We start from the raw sequence: 16,372 nt of genomic DNA, 5'->3' as shown, positions 1-16,372 counted from the left end.
TGACTAAAGCACTAGAGACCCACCACTCTATCCCCTCTGACTAAAGCACTAGAGACCCACCACTCTATCCCCTCTGACTAAAGCACTAGAGACCCACCACTCTATCCCCTCTGACTAAAGCACTGGAGACCCACCACTCTATCCCCTCTGACTAAAGCACTAGAGACCCACCACTCTATCCCCTCTGACTAAAGCACTGGAGACCCACCACTCTATCCCCTCTGACTAAAGCACTAGAGACCCACCACTCTATCCCCTCTGACTAAAGCACTGGAGACCCACCACTCTATCCCCTCTGACTAAAGCACTAGAGACCCACCACTCTATCCCCTCTGACTAAAGCACTAGAGACCCACCACTCTATCCCCTCTGACTAAAGCACTAGAGACCCACCACTCTATCCCCTCTGACTAAAGCACTGGAGACCCACCACTCTATCCCCTCTGACTAAAGCACTAGAGACCCACCACTCTATCCCCTCTGACTAAAGCACTGGAGACCCACCACTCTATCCCCTCTGACTAAAGCACTAGAGACCCACCACTCTATCTCCTCTGACTAAAGCACTAGAGACCCACCACTCTATCCCCTCTGACTAAAGCACTAGAGACCCACCACTCTATCCCCTCTGACTAAAGCACTAGAGACCCACCACTCTATCCCCTCTGACTAAAGCACTGGAGACCCACCACTCTATCCCCTCTGACTAAAGCACTAGAGACCCACCACTCTATCCCCTCTGACTAAAGCACTAGAGACCCACCACTCTATCCCCTCTGACTAAAGCACTAGAGACCCACCACTCTATCCCCTCTGACTAAAGCACTGGAGACCCACCACTCTATCCCCTCTGACTAAAGCACTAGAGACCCACCACTCTATCCCCTCTGACTAAAGCACTGGAGACCCACCACTCTATCCCCTCTGACTAAAGCACTAGAGACCCACCACTCTATCCCCTCTGACTAAAGCACTAGAGACCCACCACTCTATCCCCTCTGACTAAAGCACTAGAGACCCACCACTCTATCCCCTCTGACTAAAGCACTAGAGACCCACCACTCTATCCCCTCTGACTAAAGCACTGGAGACCCACCACTCTATCCCCTCTGACTAAAGCCCTGGAGACCCACCACTCTATCCCCTCTGACTAAAGCACTGGAGACCTACCACTCTATCCCCTCTGACTAAAGCACTGGAGACCCACCACTCTATCCCCTCTGACTAAAGCACTAGAGACCCACCACTCTATCCCCTCTGACTAAAGCACTAGAGACCCACCACTCTATCCCCTCTGACTAAAGCACTGGAGACCCACCACTCTATCCCCTCTGACTAAAGCACTGGAGACCCACCACTCTATCCCCTCTGACTAAAGCACTAGAGACTCACCACTCTATCCCCTCTGACTAAAGCACTAGAGATCTGCCACTCCGTCTCCATCTCTCCCCTCTGACCCAATTAGAAAGCATTGAGGCATGGGATAGACGGAGACACAGACAGAGACAGGGAGAGACACAGGGACAGGACGCTGTATGAACATTGTTTTGCCTCTCTCTCTCTTGTTATGTTCTTGAGTACTACATATGTAATCAACAAATCAAGTGTAGCTGTTTGTTTTTGTCTTGCTGTATTTGATTTCAATAAATTCCCCAGCTACAGTATGCTTGATTTAGTATCATTTCAGCTATGTTTGATTTAGATTCATTTCTCCTGCAGATTTTGTCCTGGCTTTTAAGTAGATACTATTATCATCACTAACGTTGTCCTCCTCCTCCCTGGAAGTAGAGAGGAGGTAAAGCAGTTAACATCAGTCTCTGTGGAACTATACACTGTAGTTGTCGTGTCAATGTTGTCAGTTTACTTTACATCACCATAGTTGAGTCAAGTCAAATGGAAAACGTCACGTAAAGTCGGTTTATGTATACAATATTGTATATCCGTAACCCCTTTTTGTTTGAATGTTTTAGTGGTATGGTTCAGTCACATCTGTCCCTCTCTTGTGCTGTAGTTGCATGTCTCGGCTACCTTTACATACACCAGCTTCAGTCTGTCTAATCCTGATGACTGGTCTCAGGCTGCTTTTATTTTTCTCTTCTCTTTGAAGCTGTTCCAATAATGACCCTATCTCTCCCCCCTCTGCTCCACACTGTCTTACTGTCGTTAGCTAAACCTGGCAAAATACTGCCTTTGGTTTCATTCAGTCAGGAAAAAAAACTTGGAATCAACATACAAATGATAACTGAGCTGGGTAAGCCAGGCCTTTGTCCTCTGCTCGCTGCCGTCCGATCTTTAGTTCTGTCTGTCTGCCTGTCTGCCTGTCACCTCTCTCGCTCACACTCTCTCGCTCACACTCTCTCTCATCTCTCACACTTTCTCGCTCACACTCTCTCTCATCTCTCACACTCTCTCGCTCACACTCTCTCGCTCACACTCTCTCTCACCTCTCACACACTCTTTCTTTTTTTCTCTCTAACTCTCCCATTCTCAATTCAATTTCAATTTAAGGGGCTTTATTGGCATGGGAAACATATGTTTACATTGCCAAAGCAATTCTCTCTCCCTCTCGCTGTCTCTCCTTTCTTCATCCACGTGTCTTGATCTATCAGGCTACAGCCGAGGCCCTCGCTGACTCTCCCATGGCTTCACTTTGAACACAATTACATTTTTTGTTCTCTGTTTCTGGTGGAACATTTACTGTCTCGTTTTGGCCTTTTTTTATTGAATGTTTTTTTCCTGTGATGTTTTTATTTTTTCCCATGCATTCTTTTCTCAAAGCATCGCTCTTGCACTTGGATAGTTGCTTGGTCTGTCCCTATGGCTGTTTTCATATCACACCCACCATCCCTGACCCCCAGCCTCTACACCCACCCCTCTACACCCACCCCACTACCCCCCGGTTCAGTCTCCTTAGCCCGGGCCTGTTTGCATCATCAGCCCGCTTGTCTGGTTGACTGACATGTCTGTTCCTCCGCAGCACAAAGGAAGCCTGGGAAGAAATCAGATTGGAAAAAAACTTAAAACTACAGCTCAAATGTTCCCTTTAATCTGTTGAGTTGTTGTTGTTGTTTTTGTGTATTTTATGGCGGGGGGGTCTTTTTTTCTTTCTTCCAGACCTCAAGCCTTCATGTTGAAGGGGTCAAAGAAAGGCTTGTGTTGTCAAGCGCTTTTCAAATACAGTTGGATCTCAGGCTCTTGTCCACTGGCACTAGCAAGCAAATCCTCACATCTGAGGCTAAAGTCTGTTCTATTAGGGAAAGGCATCTTTACAAATGGTTTTAAAGAAGTTTGTTTTTATATTGTTCTTCTTGATCTTGTCCTCTGGTTAGCAGTATTCTAGACAGAAAATAGAGATGTTTCAACCCTAGCCATTTATGATTTGAACTTCTATCATCCTTAACAGTTTCAGAATGTAGTATAACTTTGATCTTTAAAAGCAGGCTGTGCCTATGTGAATTTACCCCACAGCTTTATATATATTTTTATTGTTGTTTTAAATAATCATTTGACTTTCAGGAAAAGGTAAATACATTAATATCTCAATAGGTAACGATGTTACCACCCATGTTCTTATCTGAGATATCAACGAAGCTCCAGAATGCATGTTACATTACATGCATGATCTTCTCACCTCAACATGCACAGTATGGTGGAACGAGGTGTGCTTCACACACCTAGGTAAAATCCATGTCTTGAATGTGATTCAAAACTGCAGAAATGGTTTGTTGATGACGGATTGTACTGTGCATCTACCATGAATGGCAAATCCATAACGCTTTGGTTCAGACATCACTACCTTTTCTATACCTAAAGACATGAGACAGTTGAGAATATATGTTATTGAGTCTTTGAAGGAGCCACTAAAGGGAATGATTCTGTTTGGGTCAGGGCCTAAGACTTGGGGTTGTAAGTCAAGTAAAAAGGAATATTATCTCAAAAACACTCTAAAATCTAACCTTCCTATTTCTCCAACAAAAAAAGTTTGGGAACCCCTGCCCTAGCTATGGCACCCAGCGATTCTCTACTTCTCAAGTCCCCAGGCGTGTTTGTGTGTGTTTGGCGTGCTGTGCCCTCCTTGGCCTCTCTCTCTCTCTGACTCTGTTTTGGGTCTCCCCTCTCTCAGTGAACGACTCCAACGTTCAGTTCTTGGACCAAGATGATGACGATGACCCGGACACAGAGCTGTACCTGACACAGCCCTTCGCCTGCGGAACCGCCTTCGCGGTCAGCGTGCTGGACTCTCTCATGAGTGCAGTGAGTAGACATTACTAAGTATACGCTACTCAATTTACACAGTTCTTAGTATGCACATTACTTTTTTTGCACTTTTTAAAATTTTATTTAGTCCGACATCTTACTAGGTAGTCTGACATGTTACTATGTAGTCTGACATGTTACTAGGTAGTCTGACATGTTACTAGGTAGTCCGACATGTTACTATGTAGTCCGACATGTTACTATGTAGTCTGACATGTTACTAGGTAGTCCGACATGTTACTATGTAGTCCGACATGTTACTAGGTAGTCCGACATGTTACTAGGTAGTCCGACATGTTACTAGGTAGTCCGACATGTTACTATGTAGTCTGACATCTTACTAGGTAGTCCGAGATGTTACTTGGTAGTCTGACATGTTACTATGTAGTCTGACATCTTACTAGGTAGTCTGACATCTTACTAGGTAGTCCGACATCTTACTAGGTAGTCTGACATCTTACTAGGTAGTCCGACATGTTACTATGTAGTCCGACATCTTACTAGGTAGTCTGACATCTTACTAGGTAGTCCGACATCTTACTAGGTAGTCCGACATCTTACTAGGTAGTCTGACATCTTACTAGGTAGTCCGACATCTTACTAGGTAGAAGTTTATCGCAGAATCCAGTACCAAAATTCTCCTTTTTGTGAACAGTCTATATTTCATCCATATTTATAAATATTTTCTATCCATATTTTAATCCCTATTTTATTTACATAGGCTAGTGGCTGTTAAGGTCGTAGGGTGAAGCAGCATTTTTAGAGGGTAACAGTTGCATTTTGTTGCAGTTGCAACATGCAGCAGTCAAGGGCTAAAATTGATTGGCTTTGAACTCAGTCAGTTAGGAGTTAATCCAGTGCTGCGTACAAGATGTCAGCAACCACAAGACAAGACACAGATAGTGGGTTTACTGTAAGATGTGCATACGGTCTTTAAACAAAGTAGTTTAAAGGTCGTAACTAAGTACTGTATACTATGTACTGTATACTTGGTAGTGTATACTTGGTAGTGTCTACTCACCTGCACCCATGTCTGCTGTCTCTAAAGCTGGCTGTTGAATTGAAGATGCTTTTGATTTAAATAAGTGTGAAACGTAGCAAAGATGCATTTCAAAACACTGCAGATCTAATGCACTTTTTGGAAGCAAACAGACAGACAGACAGACAGACAGACACACACACAGACACACAGACACACACACAGACAGACACAGCCTCTCAGAGTTAAGTAAAGGGTTAGACTTAACGGATATGGATGCCTCAGATAAGATGCAGTGCTCTGCTCAGCACAGCAACATTACGGAGTAGGCAGAAGTTGGTAAATGAAATGCCACATTGATCAGACAGCGCTGCTCCAATGACATCAAAAGGGAAGCTGTTGCCACCACTCCTCATATAAAGTGTCACGAAACAAATTTTCAAGGAGCTTATTAGATCTTTTAACAAGGTAAGTGCTGAGGTTCCCTTTAATGGCACATTTGACATGCAAAGGTGGGCCATCAAGGTCCAAAAAAACACTTTCATCTTTCAACAATGAGAGAGAGAGGAGCTCACTCCCACATGTTCTGTGATGTCTCTCTCTCTCGCTCTCTCTCTCCCACCCACCGCCGATTAAGGCAGCCCCCCGCACCTCTCTGATTCAGAGGGGTTGGGTTAAATGCGGACGACACATTTCAGTTGAAGGCATTCAGTTGTACAGCTGACTAGGTATCCCCCTTTCCCTTTCCACCCTCTCTCTCTCTCTTCCCCATCTCTCCCCTTTCCCCCTTCTCCATCTCTCCCTCTTCCCCCATCCCATCTCTCCCCTCTTCACCCATCCCATCTCTCCCCTCTCACCCTTCTCCATCTCTCCCCTCTTCACCCATCCCATCTCTCCCCTCTTCACCCATCCCATCTCTCCCCTCTTCACCCATCCCATCTCTCCCCTTTTCCCCTTCTCCATCTCTCCCCTCTCCCCCTTCTCTCCCCTCTCCCCTTTCTCCATCTCTTCCCCCTTCCCCATCTCTCCCATCTTCACCCATCCCATCTCTCCCCTCTCACCCTTCTCCATCTCTCCCCTCTTCCCCCATCCCATCTCTCCCCTCTCCCTCATATCTCCCCCATCCCCATCTCTCCCCTTTCTCCATCTCTCCACCTCCCCCTTCTCCATCTCTCCCCTCTTCCCCATCCCATCTCTCCCCTGTCCCGCTTCTCATCTCTTCCCCATCCCATCTCTCCTTTCTTCCCCGTCCCATCTCTCCCCCTTCCCCTTCCCCGTCCCATCTCTCCCCCTTCCCCATCCCATCTCTCCCCTCTTCCCCATCCCATCTCTCCCCTCTTCCCCCATCCCATCTCTCCCCTCTTCCCTCATCCCATCTCGCTCCTCTTCCCCACCCCATCTCTTCCCTCATCCCATCTCGCTCCTCTTCCCCATCCCATCTCTCCCCCTTCCCCATCCCATCTCTCCCCTCTTCCCCATCCCATCTCTCCCCTCTTCCCCCATCCCATCTCTCCCCTCTTCCCTCATCCCATCTCGCTCCTCTTCCCCACCCCATCTCTTCCCTCATCCCATCTCGCTCCTCTTCCCCATCCCATCTCTCCCCTCTTCACCCATCCCATCTCTCCCCTCTTCACCCATCCCATCTCTCCCCTCTTCACCCATCCCATCTCTCCCTTCTTCACCCATCCCATATCTCCTTCTTCACCCATCCCATATATCCCCTCTTCACCCATCCCATATCTCCCCTCTTCACCCATCCCATCTCTCCCCTCTTCACCCATCCCATATCTCCCCTCTTCACCCATCCCATCTCTCCCCTCTTCACCCATCCCATATCTCCCTTCTTCACCCATCCCATATATCCCCTCTTCACCCATCCCATCTCTCCCCTCTTCACCCATCCCATCTCTCCCCTCTTCCCCATCCCATCTCTCCCCTCTTCCCCATCCCATCTCTCCCCTCTCCCCCTTCTCCATCGCTCCCATCTTCCCCATCCCATCTCTCCCCTCTCCCCCATCCCATCTCTCCCCTCTTCCCCATCCCATCTCTCCCCTCTTCCCCATCCCATCTCTCCCCTCTCCCCCTTCTCCATCGCTCCCATCTTCCCCATCCCATCTCTCCCCTCTCCCCCATCCCATCTCTCCCCTCTCCCCCATCCCATCACTCCCATCTTCACCCATCCCATCTCTCCCCTCTTCCCCATCCCATCTCTCCCCTCTCCCCCTTCTCCATCGCTCCCATCTTCCCCATCCCATCTCTCCCCTCTCCCCCACCCCATCGCTCCCATCTTCACCCATCCCATCTCTACCCTCTTCCCCATCCCATTTCTCCCCTCTTCACCCATCCAATCTCTCCCCTCTTCCCCACCCCATCTCTTCCCTATCCCCTTTCTCCATCTCTCCCCTCTTCCCCATCCATCTCTCCCCTCCCCCCTTCTCCATCTCTCCCCTCTTCCCCACCCATCTCTCCCCTCCCCCTTCTCCATCTCTCCCCTCTTCCCCATCCATCTCTCCCCTCCCCCCCTTCTCCATCTCTCCCCTCTTCCCCACCCATCTCTCCCCTCCCCCCTTCTCCATCTCTCCCCTCTCCCCCTTCTCCATCTCTCCCCTCTCCCCCTTCTCAATCTCTCCCCTCTTCCCCACCCATCTCTCCCCTCCCCCCTTCTCCATCTCTCCTCTCTCCCCCACCCCATCTCTCCCCTCTCCCCCTTCTCCATCTCTCCCATCTTCCCCATCCAATCTCTCCCATCTTCCCCATCCAATCTCTCCCCTCTTCCCCCATCCCATCTCTCCCCTCTCCCCCTTATCCATCTCTCCCCTCTTCACCCATCCCATCTCTCCCCTCTTCACCCATCCAATCTCTCCCCTCTTCCCCATCTCTCCCCCTTCTCCATCTCTCCCCTCTTCCCCACCCATCTCCCCCCTCCCCCCCTCTCCATCTCTCCCCTCTTCCCCACCCCATTTCTCCCCTCTCCCCCTTCTCCATCTATTCCTTCTTCCCCATCTTATCTCCCCCTTCTCCATCTCTCCCCCTCCCTCCCTTCTCCATCTCTCCCCTCTTCCCCACTCCATCTCTCCCCTCTTCCCCACCCCATCTCTCCCCTCTCCCCATTCTCCATCTCTCCCCTCTTCCCCACCCCATCTCTCCCCTCTCCCCCTTCTCCATCTCTCCCCTCTTCCCCACCCATCTCCCCCCCCTTCTCCATCTCTCCCCTCTTCCCCACCCCATTTCTCCCCTCCCCCCCTTCTCCATCTCTCCCCTCTTCCCCACCCCATCTCTCCCCTCTCCCCCTTCTCCATCTCTCCCCTCTTCCCCACCCATCTCCCCCCCCTTCTCCATCTCTCCCCTCTTCCCCACCCCATTTCTCCCCTCCCCCCCTTCTCCATCTCTCCCCTCTCCCCCACCCCATTTCTCCCCTCTCCCCCTTCTCCATCTCTTCCTTCTTCCCCATCTTATCTCCCCCTTCTCCATCTCTCCCCCTTCTCCATCTCTCCCCTTATCGCCACCATCTCTCCCCATCTCCATCTCTTCCCTCTTCCCCCTTATCTCCCCTCTCCCCCCTTCTCCATCCCTTCCCCTTTATCTCCCCTCTCCCCCCTTCTCCATCTCTCCCCCGTTCTCCGTCCGCCACATATCCTCTACCGTTGTGGCTCTAATGGCGTCTCCTTACTTACGGATCTCACATCCTCTTATCTCTGCAGACATACTTCAACGATAATATCCTCACCCTGATCCGGACGCTGGTGACTGGGGGAGCCACGCCAGAGCTAGAGGCTCTACTGGCTGAGGAGAACGCCCTGCAAGGGGGCTACAGCACGCCACAGACACTGGCTAACCGAGACAGGTGTCGTGTTGCCCAACTGGCCCTGTACGATGGGCCCTTTGCCGACTTGGGGGTAAGTGAATGTTTAAATGGAGCTGACAGGTTTTGGCACTCGACAGCAGCACCCATCCCGCCTGTTTGGCTCCTTGCGGCACTTAATACAAAGTGAAGAACAGAGAACACGCAAAGGGTGCTCTGCTTAGGAGGAGGAAGGAGGGTTCTGGAGTGTGTGTGTTAGAGCTGGGTGATATGGGGGGGAAAATCCATATTGCGATAAATTAACACATTTTTTGCTATAATGATAAATCAGAGATAAATAATAATAAATTATTTTGGGGGGAGGTGCTAGAGCTGGGCGATATGGACAAAAAGTAATATCGCGATAAATGTAACTGTTTTGCTCGATAACAACAAATACAACAATCATTTACTTTATTCTATGGACAGTTACTTTACAAGCAGCAGGGCTATAGAATAGTTTTTCCCAGTGCCAAATAAGACAGCTGAGATGGTAGCCTATGATTCAAAAAGTCAGCTATTTCATGTAACATATCCAGGAAATGCATGATTGATATTTTGATGTGCGACCTCCAGAATGATCAGATTTAATTTTGTCTCTTCAGAGAATTTCCCGACATCTTTATGCTTATTGGCCTATAGGCTGTATTATACACCACCCGAGGAAGTGGGAACTCAAAACCCTTAGGTAGATTGGGCTAATTGATTAATCTGTCAGTAAATGTAGCTAATGTCCTACAAAGACTTTCCAGCGCTAGGCCTAGGATGCTTGATGTAGGCCTATTCACTGCAAATGACGCGCTCCGGCCCGCGATGCAACAAAACCTTTCTACACTAAAGCCTACTCCCGTTGTGAAGTGGTGCCATGAACTCAATATTAAGAGGTGAGAAATACATGATGTGACTGTCCTCTCTGTAACTAGAACAACAGTAGTTGCTTTGAAAACGGTCTTTTTCCTACAATAGGATTTTGAGCAACGACTATATGCTTGTGCTTGTCAGAATGCGTCTCTCCCTCCTCCATGCACACAGTGGGGAGAGGGAGGGAGAGTCAGCTGTCGACAGCGAACCGGTGACAGGCATATACTTTCAGAGCAGGAATCAACATAATGCATAGGCTATTACTGTTGACCAAATAATGGTTCTAGAACAATCTACAGGAATGTTGTGTAGCCAAATCACCTAAAATGACCGACATAAGCAAAATGCTTTGGTAAGAGGAAGGCGGTGTCGGTAATTTTTGTTTTTTCGTCCCAGCATTGCTGTGTGTGTGTTCTGGGATGAAGAATGTATCTTTCCCCAAAACATACAGCAGAATGTATCCAGGGCACTGCAGTTTGACATTTTCAAAAACGTGGATTATTTTGTAATTTAGACAAATGATTCCACTTTATAAGCCAACACACCCTGATGTTGTTGTTGATTTGCCATTTGTTGTTTTCCAGGATGGTGGTTGCTATGGAGATTTGTTCTGTAAAGCATTGAAGACATACAACATGTTGTGCTTCGGGATCTACAGATTGAGAGACGCTCACCTTGCCACACCTAGCCAGTGTACCAAACGGTGAGACAGTCAGTGGTACATCCACCCTTCTCACTTGTCAAGGTGTAACCACATCAGATGTTTCCCATTATAATATTAGCAGTTATGGGATTATATTATACTGTTTATCGTAGACCCTTATGTGATTAGATAACTCTACAAACTAGATGCATTTCGACTTCAGGCCTCTAACACAGAAACATTTTTATTTGAAATAAATCTGCTTTGAAATCTTATTAGTTTTAGTTTTCAACCACGCCCTATTAACTTTCTGTTTCTGTTTTTATAAACTGAGTGGTTCGAGCCCTGAATACTGATTGGCTGTATGACAAAACAGTTTTTTTTACTGCTCTAATTACATTAGTAACCAGTTTATAATAGCAATAAGGCACCTCGGGGGTTTGTGGTATATGGCCAATGTACAGTACATTCAGAAAGTATTCAGACCCCTTCACTTTTTCCACATTTTTATACGTTACAGCCTTATTCTAAAATTGATTAAATAAATAAAAATCCTCATCAATCTACACATAATACCACATAGTGATGAAGTGAAAACAGGTTTTTATAACTTTTTGCAAATGTATTAAAAATAAAAACATCTTATTTACATAAGTATTCAGACCCTTTGCTATGAGACTCGAAATTGAGCTCAGGTTCATCCTGTTTCCATTGATCATCCTTGAGATGTTTCTACGACTTGATTGGAGTCCACCTGTGGAAAGGCACACACCTGTCTATATAAGGTCCTACAGTTGGCAGTGCATGTCAGAGCAAAAACCAAGCCATGAGGTCAAAGGAATTGTCTATAGAGCTCCGAGACAGGATTGTGTCGAGGCACAGATCTGGAGAAGGGTACCAAAAAATGTCTGCAGCATTGAAGGTCCCCAAGAACACAGTGGCCTCCATCATTCTTAAATGGAAGAAGTTTGGAACCACCAAGACTCTTCCTAGAGCTGGCCGCCTGGACAAATCGGGGGAGAAGGGCATTGGTCAGGGAGGTGACAAGAACCCATTGGTCACTCTGACGGAGCTCCAGAGTACCTTTGTGGAGATGGGAGAACCTTCCAGAAGGACAACCATCTCTGCAGCACTCCACCAATCAGGCCTTTATGGTAGAGTGGCCAGACGGAACCCACTCCTCAGTAAAAGGCACATGACAGCCCACTTGGAATTTGCCAAAAGGCACCTAAAGGACTCTCAAGACCATGAGAAACAAGATTCTCTGGTCTGATGAAATCAAAATTGAACTCTTTGGCCTGAATGCCAAGGGTCACATCTGGAGGAAACCTGGCACCATCCCTACCGTGAAGCACGGTGGTGGCAGCTTCTTGCTGTGGGGATGTTTTTCATCAACAGGGACTGGGAGACTAGTCAGGATTGAGGGAAAGATGAACGGAGCAAAGTACAGAGAGATCCTTAATGAAAACCTGCTCCAGAGCACTCAGGACCTCAGACTGGGGCGAAGGTTCACCTTCCAACAGGAAAACAACTCTAAGCACACAGCCAAGACAACGCAGGAGTGGCTTCGGGACGAGTCTCTGAATGTCCTTGAGTGCCCCAGCCAGAGCCTGGACTTGAACCCGATCGAACATCTCTGGAGAGACCTGAAAATATCTGTGCAGCGACACTCCCCATCCAACCTGACAGAGCTTGAGAAGATCTTCAGAGAAGAATGGGAGAAACTCCCCAAATACAGGTGTGCCGAGCTTGTAGTGTCATACCCAAGAAGACTCGAGGCTGTAATCGCTAAATATGCAAAAATGTTTAAAATAATGTTTTTTCTTTGGCATTATGAGGTATTGTGTGTAGATTGATGAGGAAACGGATCGATGTAATCCATTTTAGAACAAGGCTGTAACGTAACAAAATGTGGAAAAAGTCAAGGTATCTGAGTACTTTCTGAATGCACTGTACCATGGCCAAGGGCTGTATTCAGGCACTCTGCATTACGTTGAGCCTAAGAACAGCCCTTAGCCGTGGTATATTGGCCATATACCCCCCCCCCCCCCCCCCCCGGGCCTTATTTGCTTAATTATACACTGACTAATCAGTATTGTTCTGTTTTCTACCAACTCCTATCTTTTCCTTTATACAGGTATGTGATCACCAACCCTCCGTATGAGTTTGAGTTGGTCCCCACAGACCTGATCTTCTGTCTGATGCAGTTTGACCACAACGCGGGCCAGTCTCGGACCAGCCTTTCCCACAGCTCCCACTCCTCCCATTCCTCCAGCAAAAAGAGCTCGTCCGTCCACTCCATCCCCACCACCAACCGGCAGAACCGCGGCAGCAAGGCTCGGGAGGCTGGCCACAAACAGAAGTAGGTGGAGGAGGTGTGTGTGTGTGTGTTTTTTTTTTCTCTTTCTCAATCTAAGTTTCCTGTGGGAGTTGTGGCCAAAAGGAGAGTGTGTGTGTCACTGTTTGGGTCGGTTATCTCTGTCTGTATGTTTATTTGGGTTTTGTTTCTGAGATTGTGTGCTCAATGTCAACATCATGTTTGTGCAATGTTTGCTCCCTAACCATCAGCATGTGGTCCTTGCTCTGACATCTCCGCCTCCATAGCTACTGTACCATGATCTAATCAATGGAACTAAGGGGAAACGTTGATATGCATTGCTTTCACCGACAAACTGTCTTAAAAATTTCCTTCGACCTCATTGAACCTGTATTTAAGCATTATTTTAAGAACGCAAAATATCACAGAAAGATGATAAGGAACATAGGTCTTTCTAGAACAATAATATGTTGTCTTTGTACCAGGCCGGTGACGGGCATGGCAGGCATTTTGTCTCGATAAGACACAGTACAGTGCATTTGGGAAAGTATTCAGACCCCTTAAACTTTTTCCACATTTTGTTACGTTACAGCCTTATTCTAAAATTAATAAAATAAAAAAATTCCCCTCATCAATCTACACACACTACCCCATAATGACAAACCAAAAACTGATTGTTTAGACATTTTTGCTCATTTCTAAAAAATACAAAACTGAAATATTACATTTACATACTTATTCAGACCCTTTACTCAATACTTTGTTGAAGCACCTTTGGCAGCGATTACAGCCTTGAGTCTTCTTGGGTATTTGGGGAGTTTCTCCCATTCTTCTCTGTAGATCCTCTCAAGCTCTGTTAGGTTGGATGGGGAGTGTTGCTGCACAGATATTTTCAGGTCTCTCCAGAGATGTTCGATTGGGTTCAAGTCCGGGCTCTGGCTGGGCCACTCAAGGACATTCAGAGACTTGTTCCGAAGCCACCCCTGCGTTGTCTTGGCTGTGTGCTTAGGGTCATTGTTCTGTTGGAAGGTGAACCTTTTTCCCCAGTCTGAGGTCCTGAGCGCTCTGGAGCAGGTTTTCATCAAGGATCTCTCTGTACTTTGCTCCGTTCATCTTTCCCTCGATCCTGACTAGTCTCCCAGTTCGTGCTGCTGAAAAACATCCCAACAGCATGATGCTGCCACCACCATGCTTCACCATAGGGATGGTGCCAGGTTTCCTCCAGACATGACACTTGGCATTCAGGCAAAGAGTTCAATCTTGGTTTCATCAGACCATAGAATCTTGTTTTTGATGGTCTGAGAGTCCTTTAGGTGCCTTTTACTGAGGAGTGGCTTCCGTCTGGCCAGGAAGAGTCTTAGTTGTTCCAAACTTCTTCCTTTTAAGAATGATGGAGGCCACTGCGTTCTTGGACCTTCAATGCTCAGAAATGTTTTGGTATCCTTCCCCATATCTGTGCCTCGACACAGTCCTGTCTCTGAGCTCTACGGACAATTCCTTCGACCTCATGGCTTGGTTTTTGCTCTGACATCCATTGCCAACTGTAGGACCTTATATAGACAAGTGTGTTCTTTTCCAAATCATGTCCAGTCAATTGAATTTATCACATGTGGACTCCAGTCAAGTTTGAGTCTCATAGCAAAGGTTTTGAATACTTATGTAAATAAGGTATTTCTGTTATTAATATTTAATACATTTGCAAAAAATTATAAAAACCTGTTTTCGCTTTGTCATTATGGAATATTATGTGTAGATTGAGGATTTGATTTGATTCATTTTAGAATAAGGCTGTAACGTAACAAAATGTGGAAAAGTGAAGAGGTCTGAATACTTTCAGAATGCACTGTACAGTATGTTTTTAATTTGACTCATATTGGTATAGCCTGCTTATTTGTTAGTATACGTACCAACAGCATGCCATGGTTATGGATTGAATGTAACATGATTTACGTAGACTAAACCTTTTACCCAACATGACCACATTTTGACCAGAGAAGCTGGTGTTTCAGATGATTGTCCATGAATGATAAACATCATTAAACCGTCTGTCGACATCTATCTGGTTATTGTGTCTGTTCTGAGACATGGCATGTCCATGGTCCCACTTCTCCATCTCAAATGCTTATTTTTAGTTCTGTTTTAAATTTTGATGTGTTTTGCATAATATAATATATAATTTAAGTTATATTAAATGATAAGGAAGTAATAATTGTAAAATTACCCAGAGAATTTGATTTTGATGGTAAGAAAAGACATGCTACTAAGTACTCCCTAAACAGTGATAGATCATTTATCAATGTCCATTCTTAAAGCTTAAAGAGAACAGATCAATTGAAATGTCTTAGTATCATTGTAAATGTCACTTAGCATTTGCCTTCAATGCTTTTCAAACATGGTGTCATCGGGAGGCGAAGTGTAGGTGTTCAGTATCTAGAAACATAAACAGGGCTAAGGGAACATCTGACAAGTAGGGTTGGGGTCAATTTAGGACGTAAACTGAAATAGCATTTTACATTTTGGCAATGAGGCCTTGATTACATTAGAAAATAGTCATAGTTGTCAGTGCTTACATACTGTAGAGTACAGCAAGAGATCCAGTCAGGTCAGTGATTGTGTTTGAGACGTGTTATTTGCCTTGTATAGACTGTAATACCTCACTTACTTAGATGACCTACTTCTCTTTCTGAAGTGCAACAAGGATGAATAGAATGAGCCAAGGTATGCAAGTTAACAATTCTGCATGTCCTACTATTACAATAGCAACCTTTACGTGGGGTTCTGATCATAACTTTGTCCCTGTGGCAATTGTTATGACAAGGGGAGTTTTTATAGTCTTTCTGTTATTTTCCTCTAAGGATAAGTCATCATGCCTCAGTTTAACTTTTGCTTTTGGACAAATGGAAAGCAAAATGGCTGCCGCTGCCTCTGCTCTCTCTCTGTCATGCCCACGACCATCTCTGCATTGGCTCTTCCTGCCTTTCTGTTTTACCTCCTTCACACCCTAATTCACCTGATTACGCTTTTTCTTTGTTTTCTTCTGACAGAGCCTCTATTTTGTATAATTTACATATTATTTATCATGTTTTTTTGTTTGCTTTATTTCAACTTGAGACAAATTGCATTGTCAGAGGTTTGTGTGTTTGCACATATTCTTTCCTATTGAATGTGATCAGATGTTGTTCAAGTGATAGAAATATGTTTTAATCCAGATTCTGTATAACTCTATCAACTGGAGCCACAGAGAGATAAGGTGTTGCCTATCACACACTATATAATACAAACATGAACTGTAGACATTTGATTACCTAAAGATCATACCTCTCGTAGAGTAGGCTTGAAACCTCCTCAAATGGACATGTTTCAGGTGATAGACATCTTGCTTCACCTCAGGCATAGTTTCAAAACATCAAACACTTGTGCTGTGACACACTTGCCTGAGCACTAAGTTGACTGAAACACACACACACACTTACA

The 16,372-nt window shown here is 46.1% G+C and overlaps 1 protein-coding gene across 9 annotated transcripts in view; it reads left to right on the top strand.

The window, feature by feature from the left end:
- Positions 1–16,372, top strand: part of LOC139562676 (calcium-activated potassium channel subunit alpha-1a-like) — a 344,203-nt gene that overhangs the window by 322,038 nt on the left and 5,793 nt on the right. For 3 of the 9 annotated variants that reach the window (XM_071380575.1, XM_071380570.1, XM_071380569.1), the window contains 5 exons: positions 4,124–4,254; positions 8,938–9,132; positions 10,523–10,641; positions 12,719–12,943; positions 15,588–15,616. In XM_071380575.1, coding sequence (XP_071236676.1) covers positions 4,124–4,254; positions 8,938–9,132; positions 10,523–10,641; positions 12,719–12,943; positions 15,588–15,616 — 699 coding nt within the window. Of the gene's footprint in view, positions 1–2,167; positions 2,252–4,123; positions 4,255–8,937; positions 9,133–10,522; positions 10,642–12,718; positions 12,957–15,587; positions 15,617–16,372 lie in introns of all 9 variants that reach the window. The other 6 variants (XM_071380568.1, XM_071380567.1, XM_071380572.1 and 3 more) reach the window with 4 other exon arrangements.

This window comes from Salvelinus alpinus, chromosome 32, assembly GCF_045679555.1.
Source record: "Salvelinus alpinus chromosome 32, SLU_Salpinus.1, whole genome shotgun sequence".
In the NCBI taxonomy this organism is placed as follows: domain Eukaryota; kingdom Metazoa; phylum Chordata; class Actinopteri; order Salmoniformes; family Salmonidae; genus Salvelinus; species Salvelinus alpinus.
Note: the sequence above shows the minus strand (reverse complement) of the source record. Positions and strands in the feature narration are given on the sequence as shown.